This window comes from Silurus meridionalis, chromosome 18 (genome assembly GCF_014805685.1).
Source record: "Silurus meridionalis isolate SWU-2019-XX chromosome 18, ASM1480568v1, whole genome shotgun sequence".
NCBI lineage: Eukaryota > Metazoa > Chordata > Actinopteri > Siluriformes > Siluridae > Silurus > Silurus meridionalis.
In genome coordinates, this window is record NC_060901.1 from 24,462,405 (window position 1) to 24,477,404 (window position 15,000).

A 15,000-nucleotide genomic window follows, 5' to 3' on the forward strand; every position below is an offset into this window, starting at 1 on the left:
AGCTGTTACAATAGAATAGAACCTCTCATCTGTGTGATGTCTCCAAGTCTCTGAGTCTCGTGTCCTATCATGCTGCTGTATTGTTCTAGCAAACACGCACTTTCTTTAATTAATACTTACCTTTAGTTACCTTTATGTTGAGGACCTCGACCTGTTGTTTGATTGAAAGTCTGTGAATAACAGCAAGAGAATTTCAAAATTTCAGAAAAATCCGATCATCTTTACAATAAAGCACTTTCCCACTAATAATGTTTGATTTACAAAATATTTTAATGGAGCCACAGCGTGAAACATTTAACAAAGAAAGCTCACCACACACACACACACACACACACACACACACACACACACATATCGTTACTATGTAAGCTCAACTTGTCAAAGCAATAGGATTTCCATGCACAGAGAAAAAGAAAAGGCTGAAAGGACAGAGGAAAAGAGAGTGAAGGAAAAAGGGGGAGGTCAAATGAAAGGAGTAAGAAGACATGCTGCAGGCAGCGGTACTTTATATTGTCAAACTGAAACCACCACAGGAATTTACAGTACTGACACAAAACCGCAGTAAATCAAAGTGTGTTACAGTCACTGCCTGTGGGCTGTGTGTGTGTGTGTGTGTGTGTGTGTGTGTGTAATACAGTATATATATATTGTGTGTGTGTGTGATATAGTGTGTGTGTATGTGTGAGATACAGTATAAATATTGTCTGTGTGTGTGTGTGTGTGTGTGTGTGTGTGTGTGTGTGTGTGTGTGTGAGATACAGTATATATATTGTATGTGTGTGTGTGTGATATAGTGTGTGTGTGTGTGTGTGTGTGTGTGTGATACAGTATATATTGGTATATTGGTTTTGTGTGTGTGTGTGTGTGTGTGTGTGAGATACAGTATATATATATATATATATATTGTGTGTGTGTGTGATACAGTATATATATATATATATCAGGGTGTAAGATAAAATTCATGGGGTCGTTCATACCTCGGTTTTTAAGTCATGTTTCAGTCATGTTTTACTGTTCAACTTATTTTAGCATATTTTAACGAAAGTCTTCATTCCTCCCATCTTATATTCATTCATTCCTTCGATATGTGGAAGATTTTTTTACTTTTAAGAAAAATTCTTGAAACTGTACATAAAACCCTAAAGTATTCATAAATTCATAGCGTTAGAGATGACCAGGAAGTGCTCGCAATTTCACGCATGCGCAAAAACAGGGCACTACAAATCGTATTTCCAGTACTGAGTGAGGAGCCACAGTGGCACTGCACTAACTCTGGTTTCTTTTTTTACACCTGTCATTGTTGTGTATTTTTTCAAGTTTAATAAACGAGGCGAAGACTAAACGAACTTGCGGTCCGCTACATAATATGTCTGTGTGGGAACTTAGATTTGAACTCTGTTCCACATGTAAAATTATGATAGCATTCGGTACACATGTGTAAGGAACTGAAAGAACTGCACTGAAACCTTTCAGTACGAATATGTGCACAGTTACACCCCTAATAGATAGATATTTGTTTTTTAGTAACTTTTTCCTAGACTTTGTTTCTCATGCTCTCAGTGTGAAAGCAATTATATATTTATATATATATATATATATATATATATATATATATATATAAATCTACATTTTTTAAGTCCAGTTTTTTTCGAAAATACCAATAATTCTGGACCTGACTGTATTTAATTAAAACAGGTTTCCAAAGTTTATTAAAATGTCTGCAAATTTTTGTATAAGTATTACACCCCCTTTGCCATATGGTCCAGATGTATTGTTTAATTAAACTTATGCTGGGACTCTCAGCTGGTGTGAAGTCTCAGACCCATGTCCCATGTTTTTGTCAGGTGGAATTAGGAGAATGATTGAAAATGTGCTCATGTGGCACTGAGTGAGGAAAAGCAGATGAGGTTTTGGGATTTGTAACATGTGGAGGTTTTTATTGGCTGTTTAGGATAATTTGTCAGGATGGAAGAAGAAGGGGGTTGGGGGAGGCAGTGTACAACACAAACATACACACACACACACACACACACACACACACACACACACACCAGCATTATACTCATAAATAGAACCACATTTAAAGCGTGAAGAGCAGAGAATTCGAATTGCACATGAACTCGACATCTGATGCACCACATTAAGCCACAGAGAGCCATTAAATGTAAATGTTATTAAAGAAGCGAACACAGCAGGAGACTGACTAAAATGCGAATAAAAGACAGATTGTGAAGTGGAAGCTGGTGTTTCAGTTTACTGTAGACACATGGTTTGTGTTTCACTCATTCAGCATCCTCTCTCTTTTTTCCCTCGAATTAACAGTCGCCTCCTAATTGCACGTATGTGTTTACAGCCTCTGTTTTGTTTTCAATAAGCCGTTTAATTGCCTTTAAGGTTTTCTGCAGATTTGCGCAGGCCAGAATAATTAAAAGCAAAGTGTTGGTGTGATTTAGGGACAGTGGCATGAAGAAGCAATAGCTACATTTAGACAAGTTAAAAAGCTAAACATCTAATGAACGGAAATGTTATGGGGCAGATGTCAGGATGTGGAGTGTCTCATCTCCGAAATTATTTCCACCACCTGGATGGACATGTAACAGTTAAAGACGTTTCAACAGCAGCAGGAGAAGCAGAAGTTCAGTTAGGAGTTGTTTTAGTGAAGTGTTTTGTACAACGTGCCAACTTTTTTGTGCAGCTGTGTTCAAATGATGCTGATGTCATGAAAATGCGATTACAAGCGTCTGCCCTGAGAGTTTCATTTAATTTACTACAGTTGAATTGCCAGACCTGGAATCCGTTTAAAAAAATGGCGTGTATATTAATATTTATGTAAAGTTGATGACATTAAAATTCTTTGATGGCCTGTTTTCATGTATAAGTGATTTATAACATTAGCAGTGGGATTTAGCCCTCTGGCTACAGAGAGCATTGCAGAAGTGCTTTAGTCTGGCCAACTTTCTCATTTCTTCCCCTGTGTCCTCTGCCCAAAATAAATCAGCATACAAAGCTACATCTTCTACATTAATAATGCTAGTCATCTTGTTCATCCCTGACTGGCCCAAGTCTCTGCTATAATGTAGCTGCGTTGCATTTTGGAAGTCATACTCTGTGTCCAAAGTCCAAACACTGCATTGTCTCCAAATCCACTGTAAAACAAGATTTCTTATTGATATGATGTTGATAATAACGAGTGAGAAAACATATTTTGTGTTCAGAAGCTGAAGTTTACTCTTATTGATTGATTGCTGGAAAATGTATTGTAATTTCTCAATGCAATACAAATGTCAGACGGCACAACACAATCACTAACAGGAATAACAGCAGCACCAACTAACATGTGCTCAGAATTGCTAAAGTCATGTTTAATATTTCAATTAAAATATATCAGGGTGGCCTGTTCCTTTAAAAGTTCTGTTGAGTGAACAAACACGACCTTTTAAGATGATCTCATGAGATATTTTTCCCTTCCTGATCCTGTTCAGTGGCCATAAAAGGCTGAATCCTTCCCTGGCTTCTGTGTATTTTGGTGCAGTGTTCCACGACGGATTCTGTGGAGAGCCGGGGTCAGTCAGGGTCAGGACGCTCACACTGGCTTATTCAGTCCTGTGGCATGGAGCAGGAAGTGCTATGACTTCCACAAACACAGCGAGACAGGGTTTTTTTTCTCCCGTGTCATCTATGATTGTTTAGCGTGCAGATTGGCTCCTTATCACACATGCTATTGGGAATCTATTTATGAAGCAAACACAATTTTCTCTCCTCACGCTCTTTTACACGTGGGCACACGTACACACACACTCACACACACACACACACACGCGTAAACGTGCATTTAAACACCTAGCCCAAAAACTCAGTTATTTACTTTTCAGAGACATCGTTTCATTTCACAGGCAGATCCCACAGCAAATACTGCAGTCTCTTCTTCTCTCTTCTCTCCTTTCACACATCGCTGCTGACTGAAATCAATCACAGTTTAGCAGAAGATAAAACTAAAATAAAATTTTTCCTAATTGTATGATTAGAAATGGTAATGAACTACAAACCCACAAAGTTAAATGTACATATAAGGAACAGCTGGAGGACCAATTTTCAACTTATTAGGTCAATTGGCAACGATTGGTTATAAAAAGAGCCTCTCAGAGTGGCAGTGTCTCTCAGAAGTCAAGATGGGCAGAGGATCACCAATTCCCCCAATGCTGCAGCGAAAAATAGTGGAGCAATATCAGAAAGGAGTTTCTCAAAGAAAAATTGCAAAGAGATTGAAGTTATCATTTACATTTGCGGCATTTAGCAGACGCTCTTATCCAGAGCGACGTACAAAAGTGCTTTAAATCTCTAGTAATGAATAAATCTACACTGGTACGCCAGATTATAAACTTAATATAAATATAACCCTAGAATTCTACAAACTTGGAAAGTGCTAATTTAAGTGTTTCAGAAAGAGGTAGGTCTTCAGTCGTCGCTTGAAGATAATCAGGGACTCTGCTGTACGGACATCTAGGAGAAGTTCCTTCCACCACCTTGGTGCCAGAACAGAGAAGAGCCTTGAATTGTACTTACCTCTCATTCTAAGAGAAGAAGGTACCAGTCGAGCAGAGCTGGAGGATCTCAGACAGCGTGGTGCAGTGCGAGATGTGATGAGGTCACCGAGATAAGATGGCGCTGGTCCATTTTTGGCCTTGTAGGCAAGCATCATTTTGAATCTGATGCGTGCAGCTACTGGAAGCCAGTGAAGGGAGTGCAGCAGTGGGGTGGGGTTTGAGAACTTGGGCTGATTGAACACAAGTCGTGCAGCTGCATTTTGGATAATTTGCAGTGGACGAATAGCATTCAGGGGAAGACCTGCCAGCAGAGAGATGCAGTAGTCGAGTCTTGAAATCACAAGAGACTGAACAAGCGCCTGGGCAGCCTGTATGGACAGAAATGGTCGAATCCTTCGGATGTTGTAAAGAAGAAATCTACAAGAACGAGACACATTAGCAACATGTGGGAAGAAGGACAGTTTATTGTCCATAGTTACCCCAATGTTACGAGCAGTGGCTAAAGGGGAGAGCAGAGAGTCATGAAGTATTTGGAGATTTTATCATCGTCTACAGTGCATAATATCATCTAAAGATTCAGAGAATCTGGAACAATCTCTGTGCGTAAGGGTCAATGCCGGAAAACCATACTGAATGCCCATGATCTTCGGGCCCTTAGACGGCACTGCATCACATACAGGAATGCTACTGTAATGAAAATCACAACATGGTCTCAGGAATACTTCCAGAAAACATTGTCGTGAACACAATTCACTGTGCCATTTGCCGTCGCCGGCTGAAACTCTATTGGTCAAAATAGAAGCCATATCTAAACTCCAGAATCCAGAAGCGCAGGCGTTTTCTCTGGGACAAGGCTAATTTAAAATGGACTGTGGCAAAGTGGAAAACTGTTCTGTGGTCAGAATCAAAATTTGAATTTCTTTTTGGAAAACTGGGACGCCATGTCATCCGGACTAAAGAGTATAAGGACAATCCAAGATGTTATCAGCGCTCAGTTCAGAAGCCTGCATCTCTGATGGTATAGGGTTGCATGAGTGCGTGTGGCATGGGCAGCTTACACATCTGGAAAGGCACCATCGAATGCTGAAAGGTATATCCAAGTTCTAGAACAACATATGCTCCCATCCAGACGTCGTCTCTTTCAGGGAAGACCTTGCATTTTCCAACATGACAATGCCAGACTACATACTGCATCAATTACAACATCATGGCTGTGTAGAAGAAGGATCCGGGTACTGAAATGGCCAGCCTGCAGTCCAGATCTTTGACACATAGAAAACATTTGACGCAGCATAAAGTAGACGCGGGAAGATGCGACAAAGAAGACCTAAGACAGTTGAGCAACTAGAAGCCTGTATTAGACAAGAATGGGGCAACATTCCTATTCCTAAACTTGAGCAACTTGTCTCCTCAGTCCCCAGACATTTACAGACTGTTATAAAAAGAAGAGGGGACGCCACACAGTGGTAAACCTGTCCCACCTTTTTTGAGATGTGTTAATGCCATGAAATTTTAAATCAACTTATTTCTCCCTTAAAATGATACATTTTTTTCAGTTTAAACATTTGATATGTCATCTATGTTGTATTCTGAATAAAATATTGAAATTTGAAACTTCCACATCATTGCATTCTGTTTTTATTCACAATCTGTACAGTGTCCCAAATTTTCTTGGAATCGGGTTTCTATGATGCAGTTGGGTTGCTAGGTTGGGTTTGTGTGTGTGTGTGTGTGTGTGTGAAAGTGTGTGAAAGATAGCTACATGCTCATTAGTGTGGGTGATGTCAGAGGGAATCAGACAGGAATCTCTGAAATCCCTACAGTGCTGCAGTAAGGGGAGTGTGTGTGTGTGTCTGTGTCTGTTTGTCTGTGTGTCTGTGTCTGTGGTGGGGGGGGCAGTGTGTGGGAGTTTATGGTCTCTTTTTTTTCCCTGTGTCTGTTGTTCTCATTAGAAACGGAATCTGTCCCATGACTCGGACAAACACCATCCAGGCTAAAAAAGAGAAACGTTAAAGTTACGAGTTATCACCAAGCCTCCGAAGTCATAAATAGCACAGAAAGACCGGTGTTTTTTGTTATGCCTGAAGTTGCTGAGCATTGAAAAACCACGTATGTCCTTCTTTCAATATCGTTTATAAGGCAAGAAGCTCTTGAATGTCAGCATTAGACATCAAACTGCTTTATGGGAAACGGTTCTTGTACAGAATGCTGGCCACATTATACACAGGTTTGTTATGGTGTGCAGGATAAAGTATAAGATGTAGAGCAGAGTTGCTCAGGCTTTGTAGCAGTTTGAGATTTTGAGGGACACTGCAGTCCTTTATGTCTAAAGTGTAACATCTTAGATTCGGGTTTTACAAAGGTCTACTAAAGGCCAATTAAAGTTGGAGTGTGCATCTGTCAATTATAATCAGAAAGGTGGAATGTGGGTGGTTAAGGCACTGGATTTAGAGCCGTGAGTTTAAATCCCAGCCAGACCAAGCTGCCACTCCTGGGCCCCTGGGCAAGGCCCCTAACCCTGTAGCTGCTCAGGTGTATAAATGAGATAAATGTAAGTCGCTCTTGTTAAGGGCGTGTTCCAAATGCTAAAAATGTTGTCACAAACATTATGGCAGAAACAGAGTGTATTCAATTCTTGATTCTGTTTGATCAAAAGGTCTTGGTTCAATTTCAGGTTTTTATTCATGTGCTGGTTCTGATCATTATTATTGACGCAATGTTTTGTGTGAGGTAACATTTATTTAACCATAATGGAAGGAGTCCCCAGTGTCAGTACTTTGTAACAAGTATAAAGCCAGAATTTGTACAAAGATCTTCAGGACAGAGTAATTGATTGTTTTACTATAACAAGAAAATGCTGAGTGTTTTATTTCAACCAAGAATGAAATGAAAAGCAGAACAAACTTCAACTTCGCTTACTAACTGATCTGAAACTGAGCACTGTAATCTGATTATTATTGGTAATTAACAAACATTTTATGTGGTTAAAAAAAATTGTGCCAATGTGTTATTTGTTAGACAGATAAACTATGGGAATACTGAATCTGTTTTCTTTATTTCTCAGTCACAGCTGTGTGAACATAAACCAAAGAAAATGCGTCTGGTTTCTATTTACACCTCGGACTCTAATATTAGTCGTGTTTAATCATTTCAGCTGTAAGGACTCTTACACAAGACGTGTTCACATCATCACGTTCAATCCCAGACCCAGACCACCTGTTGTTCACTGTAACCTCCTCACCATATCACTGAATGATGTCACATTCTGGAAACGTGAGGTCTGCTTTAGCACTTGTGACAGAAGCAGTGTGTCTGTCTGTCTGTCTAGAACTAGCATCCAGTTGCAGGTCGTGCTTTTCACACTTTCCTAAATAAATCCATCTTTTAATACCATCATTGTGACGCCACAACTCTAGAAACCATCAGTATTATAGAGAAATGCAGTCGAACAGAGCGCTGCTTCACAGTCAGGAATCTCATACACAAGAATAAATGCATTACTAAAGCAAGAAACGCAATGAACACAATTCAGCAAGTCTCCTTTCACTGCAGCCACAACTGCACCCCCCGCATACATCATCTCTAACAGATGCGTCGATATTGACCTCATAACATGACCCTGTGATTTTCCCTGTATTTCTTTTTCTGTGCCTTATTGTTTTCCTGGGCATTTGAAATAAAGACAAATTGTGTGTTTTTGTGTAAATTCTACAGGAAAGAAAACGCAATAGTATAAAAGGTTTATGAAAAAGCTTAACAACTTTTTTGAACTGTTTTGTCGAACGTTTCCTCACAATGCCGTTTTTCTTAAAAAGTCCATCTTGTAAATGGCCTTGTGAGCGTAAACAAATCTGTTAGCCATTGTGAATAAAAAAACTGCTATAAAGTCTACAGGAATATATTGGAACTGTTGCAGTTGGTACCGATGTGGTTTGCGAGTTCTGTGCTTTATGACCATCCAATCAGAGGACATCAAAATGTGGACGTTATTGTAGAGCATTATTGTATTGTTTGGCCTGTAGTGGCCAAAAAAACTCTAAAGAATCTCCAACATAAACTGCTGCTTGACGCTTCACTAACATTTCCCTCACTGTTTTCTTGTCCATAATACATATTGCCAAAGCTCAGCCTGTTTAATATGAGAGCATTTTATCTCATGGTTGCACTGTTGCAGCCACACAAACCTAATATTTACTATATCATATGTGTCATTATTATATTTTGTACATTTTTTTTTTGTACCGTAAATTTACCAAAATTACCGTAAATTGTACCGTAAATTTGTGACCACACTGTAAGCAGCATATTGCCATTAATTCTGTGTGTGTGTGTGTGTGTGTGTGTGTGTGTGTGTGTTTGTGTTTAATGAATTCCAGAATGCTTGTATTTTTAAAAGGCTCTTTAAGAGAGCAGCTGTTGCGTTTTCAGCGCGTGTTTTCCATCCAGAGCCATTCTTCTGCTGGGAATGCACTTCTCTCTGAGCAGCTGAACTCTATAGAAAGCTGCAGCTTTATCCAGAGTGCTTTTCTCTGTCCCACAAAACATCAGACCTGGAATGTCTTTGAACCTTTTTTTTTTTCAACTTCCTACTTTATTTCATAAACAGTAACAGACCATCAGAATCAAATTAATTTCAGGTCGGGATCTTTGAGTAGTGTTCATATAAATCACCTCGGTATTTTGGTGGGAATTTAGCAGCAAGATATTTAGTTTATGTTTCTTGTTTTTTTGTGTATTAATAACGTGTTAAAAACGGCAGCTTTTTCATTTTAAAGCAACAATTGTAAATGTAATGTCGTTAATGCTGCATGTTTACTAAATTCTACAAAAATGGTCCAAAGTTGATATACAGTAATTCCACGTTTATAAACGAAAAACTGCGATAGACAGACGCCAACCCAAAAAAACTTTTTTTTAATTGTTTAAGCCGTAAATCTTCCTCCCACACACTGTAAACACACACAGAAAACATTTGCAAGAATATAGCGAGATGAATTTTGTGTAAATTGGTAGAAATACAGGTCACTATCACATTTATATTGAGTACATGTACTGTACACTGTACAGTTCTGTAATAGCCTTTGCACTGTTTCTCTGCTTGTTTATTGGTTGAAGTGTCCTATGATGTAAAAAAAGAGGTGGAGCTAAAGATACACATCACCACATTCTTTACTTTCAGTACTGTACTGTATTAACATTTTACTTCATTTTATAATTAATCTTTTATATTTATTAGAGACGAATGTGTACTTTGCAGAAAGAGTGTGTTCGCTAATACTAGCAGGAATTACATGCTCGCTAGGCAGATGTGGCTCGATTTGCAGGACAGCATATGAGTTACCGTCAAAAAATTTCTTCATTTTTTTCTAGCTGTGACCCACATTGTTAAAAAGGAATTCCACACGTGTGGTCAGATATACAGAATACATGCACGTCCAGAAACACAATCATACGCTGGCTGAAAAGACTACAGTATAAAATGAGGGGTTTAAACACATGAACATGATTGTAAAGGCTTGTTACTGCTATTAGTTGTGATGTTTGACATTACGATCTGCCCATTTAAAAGTACGCTAATTATTTTACAAAAATGCATTACATTTATTTATTTATTTATTTATATTAGGTGTGTAACAGTACACAACAGTACACAAAATTCATGGTTGGGGATGTATCTCGGTTTTTAATTCACGATTCAGTTCAGTTTTGGTACAGATGAAGGAAAATGCAAAACATAAAATTACTTATTATTCTTTATTAACACAGTTTTTTATTTGTCAACTCTTTACATTTTTAAAACAATTTTAAATAAACTGCCTGCTTGGTGACAAAAATCTAAAAAAAAATTGTATAGTATATAAATATAAAAATCTAATTAATGCAATACACTTTTTTATTATATTAATTTAATTTAGTAATCAATTAAATTTGCACAAATTAAATGTATTAAAATATATATATATATATATATATATATATATATATATATATATATATATATATATATATATATATATATATATATATACACCGTAATTTCCGGACTATTAAACGCACCAAAATATAAGCCGCTGCCACTGAATTTGACAAAGATTTGTATTTTGAACATAAATAAGCCGCACCTGTCTATAAGCCGCAGGTGTCTACACTGAAACTAATGAACTTTACACAGGCTTTAATGAAAGACAGTGTCTGTTACAACGGCTTGTATCTAAACAGTAGCCTACCAAGAAAGTCATTGTTCACTGTCTTCCTCCTTCCTTTCACAACTATTTCTCTCGAGAGTTTATCTTTTGGCATCGTCGTGCGTTTAAAAATCACCACCGGTGAAGCTTTTCTCCCGATGCCGTGCAGCTCAGAACACAGGTGAAGTGTTTTTTCATGCCCGGTTGTTTTCAGCGTGACGAATGATTCACATTTCCTGTAGACAGTCCGAGTGAGCGGCAGGTCAAACGTCAGAGGAACATCATCCATATTTATGATGTGGTGCGGCCCGATTCAGTGGGAGCGCATCTGATTTAATATAAAGAGTTTCATTGGTTCACCTGAACCCGTTCACCAATTTCATTAGTCTGATGTTATGGGGTTCAGTTTTTTGGTTTGTGAAACCGGGAAAAACCCAGGAAAAATCCAGAAATTAGCCGCTTCATTGTATAAGCCACGGGGTTCAAAGAGTGGGGGGGGGAAATATATATATAATGCAGTGCACATACTTATATACATGTGATCGTTCAGGTTTTTTCATTGTAAAACAGTTTACAGACATTTCTAGAATTCTGTTTTCACTTTCTCATTATGGGGTACTGTATGTAAATGAATGAGGACAAAAATCACTTTGAATGAGTGTAGTATCAGACTGCAGCATAAAATCTTTTTAAAATGAAGGGGGTCTGAATACTTTTTAAATGCAGTGTATAAATACCCTAAACCTGTGTGAAGATGGGGGACTCTACTCTTTCATGTGCCATGCCTAGACTGGATCGTGATTGAAGTCAGACGCTACCAAACCTTTATAAAAAGTTAAAAACACACTCTCTCACACACACACACACACACACACACACACACACACTATATGCTGTCCCGCCTCTGTAGTTATAATTAGATGCTTTTATTATGGGGAGAGATTTTTGCACGAATTCCAGTTGAACTGGGCCAAAATCAACACAAGCACTCGTGCTCACACACACACACACACACACACACACATATGTCCTGGGAAGTTTTCAGTGAGTTTATTCCTGAGGAACATTTAGATGTTTGTTTTACACCTATATTAACATACACCTACACACACACACACACACACACACACACACACACACACACACACACGTGTGTGCACGCGTGCCCATGTGCCTTCAGTTAGCCTCAATCAATGTCCTTTAATCAGGCACTGAACTCCAGACCCCATGATTAGACACACACACACACACACACACACACACACACACACACACACACACACAGAGTGATTATAGTGATTAGTGTGTCAAGGTGATTGGATCTGACAGCATCAGCGATCATTCATCTCACAGTTTATTTTCTTTATTGTGCCCACTCTAACCACACAATCCGTATGTGTGTGTGTGTGTGTGTGTGTGTGTGTGTGTGTGTGTGTGTGTGTGTGTGTGTTTGCATGCTTAAGTTGTTAGACCAGGAAACACTCAGCTGTAGGGGTCTATGTAAAATCCTTAACACTTGCCTGTGAAAGACAAGCAGAGATGGTGTTCTTCAGAAGCTCATTCATTACAGGTAGAAATGTTCATGTAAGAATTGCCAAGAATGATTAAATATTAATTATTAATATTTAGCTGCCACAAAACTCTTAAGTGAACAATAAAGACACTACTGATAGAGACGTTCTGAGAAAATTGTGAATCTCAGTGTGTTCAGGATGTTCTGTCTGTAATGGTACACCATTAACTGTTGCTGAATACTCTGATTGTGTGCTCTGTTAGCTGGGACTACAGCTCTATACCAGTGTTTTATTATCTCTGTGTGTGTGTGTGTGTGTGTGTGTGTGTGTGAGAGAGAGAGAGAGAGAGAGAGAGAGAGAGAGAGAGAGAGAGAGATCTGAGAACATTTCAGATTGTCCAAACTCAGTCATGTTAAATCTGGTGCTGGGTTTATTTACAGAGGTTTAGATAAATGAGTGTATCTTTGGCTCTGTGTGTGTCTGTGTGTGTGTGTGTGTGTGTGTGTGTGTGTGTGTGTGTGTGTGTGTGTGTGTGTGTGTGTGCGTGCATGTGCGTGTCTGCCTGACTGAATGTCATTGCTGATTGCTGCACTATTCTTGCCAAAACTGCTTTAGCGACAATAAAAGGGACTCTCTGTGAGTGTGTGTGTGTGTGTGTGTGTGTGTGTGTGTGTGTGTGTAAGTGCCAGATGATTGTGGTGGGTTTTACAGCCTCATCAAAGACACAGAGAGTTTCATACCAGTGTGGCTGAACGGTTGCTATCTGTGTGTGTGTGTGTGTGTGTGTGTGTGTGTGTGTGTGTGTGAGAGAGAGAGAGAGAAAGAATGACGGTTTTGGGAAGTGATCTTTGATACTTGAAAACATTTCATGATCTAAGTCTGAATCATGTTTTACTTTCTCCCTCCCCCTTCTGTTTTTTTACTCTCTCTCTCTCTCTCTCTCTCTCTCTCTCTCTCTCCCTCTCTCTGGCTTCCGTCTCTCTCTCTTTTTCTCATGCTGTTTCTTTCTCCTCCTCTCTCTACTCACAGTTCCTAAGAAGCTTCTACAGGATTCAGTTCAGACTCCACCATCTTCACCACCCCATGACCCCAACGTGGTGGGAGACAGCTCACCCTCTGAAGGGAACCAATCTGTGACCTCTGACCCTGCACCAGGTAAGGAGTGTGACCTTGAGTAAATTACCTTTGGTAGAGGCTCCTATTTTAACTTCAACTCAGAATCTCTAAGCACATCCTTATACACACATTATAAATACGGCACGCACATACAATCACACTGTTGGATTCAATTTCAGCAAACACAAGGGATGGTGAGATTCACAGATTCGCATCGGTACATCAGTATAAAGGGTAATGATGTGGCGTTCTCTCTCAGCACCGCTGCTGCTACGTCCATACGACGCATCACAACACTCCAGCGACAGAGCCGTGTTCTGAGAGTCACATAGAATACAGATTAACATGGCAGAGGTAGAGCTGTAACCTTCTGGAGCCAGAACAGGAAAAGAACATCTGGTTTTATTTCATCACTTTTATTTTCTTCTTTTTTTTTTTTTTTTTGCACTAAAAGGCTTGTGAAAGGGTCATGTGTTAAAAGTCAGAAGTTTTTGAGTTAAAGTGGAGATTCAGTAGATAAAATGTGACTCCAGTAAAAGTACTAATTTTATTTTCCTGGTGAGTTCGAGTTTCTTCATCATTTATTCCTCTCTAAATGTTCTGCTTGATGTTGAACTGTATGCTGGTGATCAGTAGATACACTGAGATCAGAACACGTGTAAAACAGAGCGTGCGCTCGACCCTGATTGGTGACTCGCTGCGTGTTTCACCAGATACGTTTTTGCTAAATGTTGTTGAGTAGAAAGTAACAGTCTCCCCAAACTGACTGCTCATAAGGCACTTAAGTAAACTGATGATTTGCTGTTTGTCTGAACCAAAGAAATGAAAGTGAACTATCAGTACCATATTAAACTGCACAGCATCATATTATTTCCGCTGCATCGCATCACATCAGTAACTGCTTCATATGTATCTTTAATGTATTCTATTGTTGCCGATTCATCGAGATGCAAATCGCATCAGCTTTATTTGTGGAGATAAATCATCCCTAACACACACACACACACACACACACACACACACACACACACGAACACAGCATGCTTATTTGCCACCTGTGTTCATTCAGTGTGACACATACAAACAAGATCTGTTCACTTCTCTTCACTATAAAACTTCACTGTGTGTGTGTGTGTGTGTGTGTGTGTGTGTGTGTGTGTGTGTGTGTGTGTGTGTGTGTGTTTTAGGAAAGTCTAAGCGAGGGAAGTCTGGCCCTGACTCAGAGAAGGAAATCCAGTCTGAAGAACGACAGGTAGAGAAGCAGTGAGAGACGGAGACAGTTATACAGAGGCATCGCCCAGAGACCCAAATCCTGCCATCAGCGCTGTGTTTAAAAAAAAGATGGCACTAATCAGCAACGGCTTCGCTGCCTTCACCTACATCACTGGTAATGTGCTCACAACATACCCACATAAAAGTCTATTATAAAATTCTATTGTTCCATCAGGAAAAATATATACAACTAAGATTGATCATTTCACCAAACTTCTCTTTCTTTCTTTCTTTTTTCTTTCTTTCTTAAAAAGTAAAAGTAAAAGGGTTTTAAAATTGTATTGTATGAGGAAGTCGGGTGTGTCAGAGAAGTATGTGAGGGTGGTGCAGGACATGTATAAGAACCGTGTGACAGCAGTGAAGTGTGAA

At 39.1% G+C, this 15,000-nt stretch overlaps 1 protein-coding gene across 1 annotated transcript in view; it reads left to right on the plus strand.

Moving 5' to 3' along the window:
- Positions 1-15,000, plus strand: part of LOC124401678 (protein eva-1 homolog C) — a 44,150-nt gene that overhangs the window by 26,768 nt on the left and 2,382 nt on the right. The window contains exons 6-8 of the mRNA XM_046874110.1: positions 13,273-13,398; positions 14,547-14,556; positions 14,601-14,746. Coding sequence (XP_046730066.1) covers positions 13,273-13,398; positions 14,547-14,556; positions 14,601-14,746 — 282 coding nt within the window. The remainder of the gene's footprint in view (positions 1-13,272; positions 13,399-14,546; positions 14,557-14,600; positions 14,747-15,000) is intronic.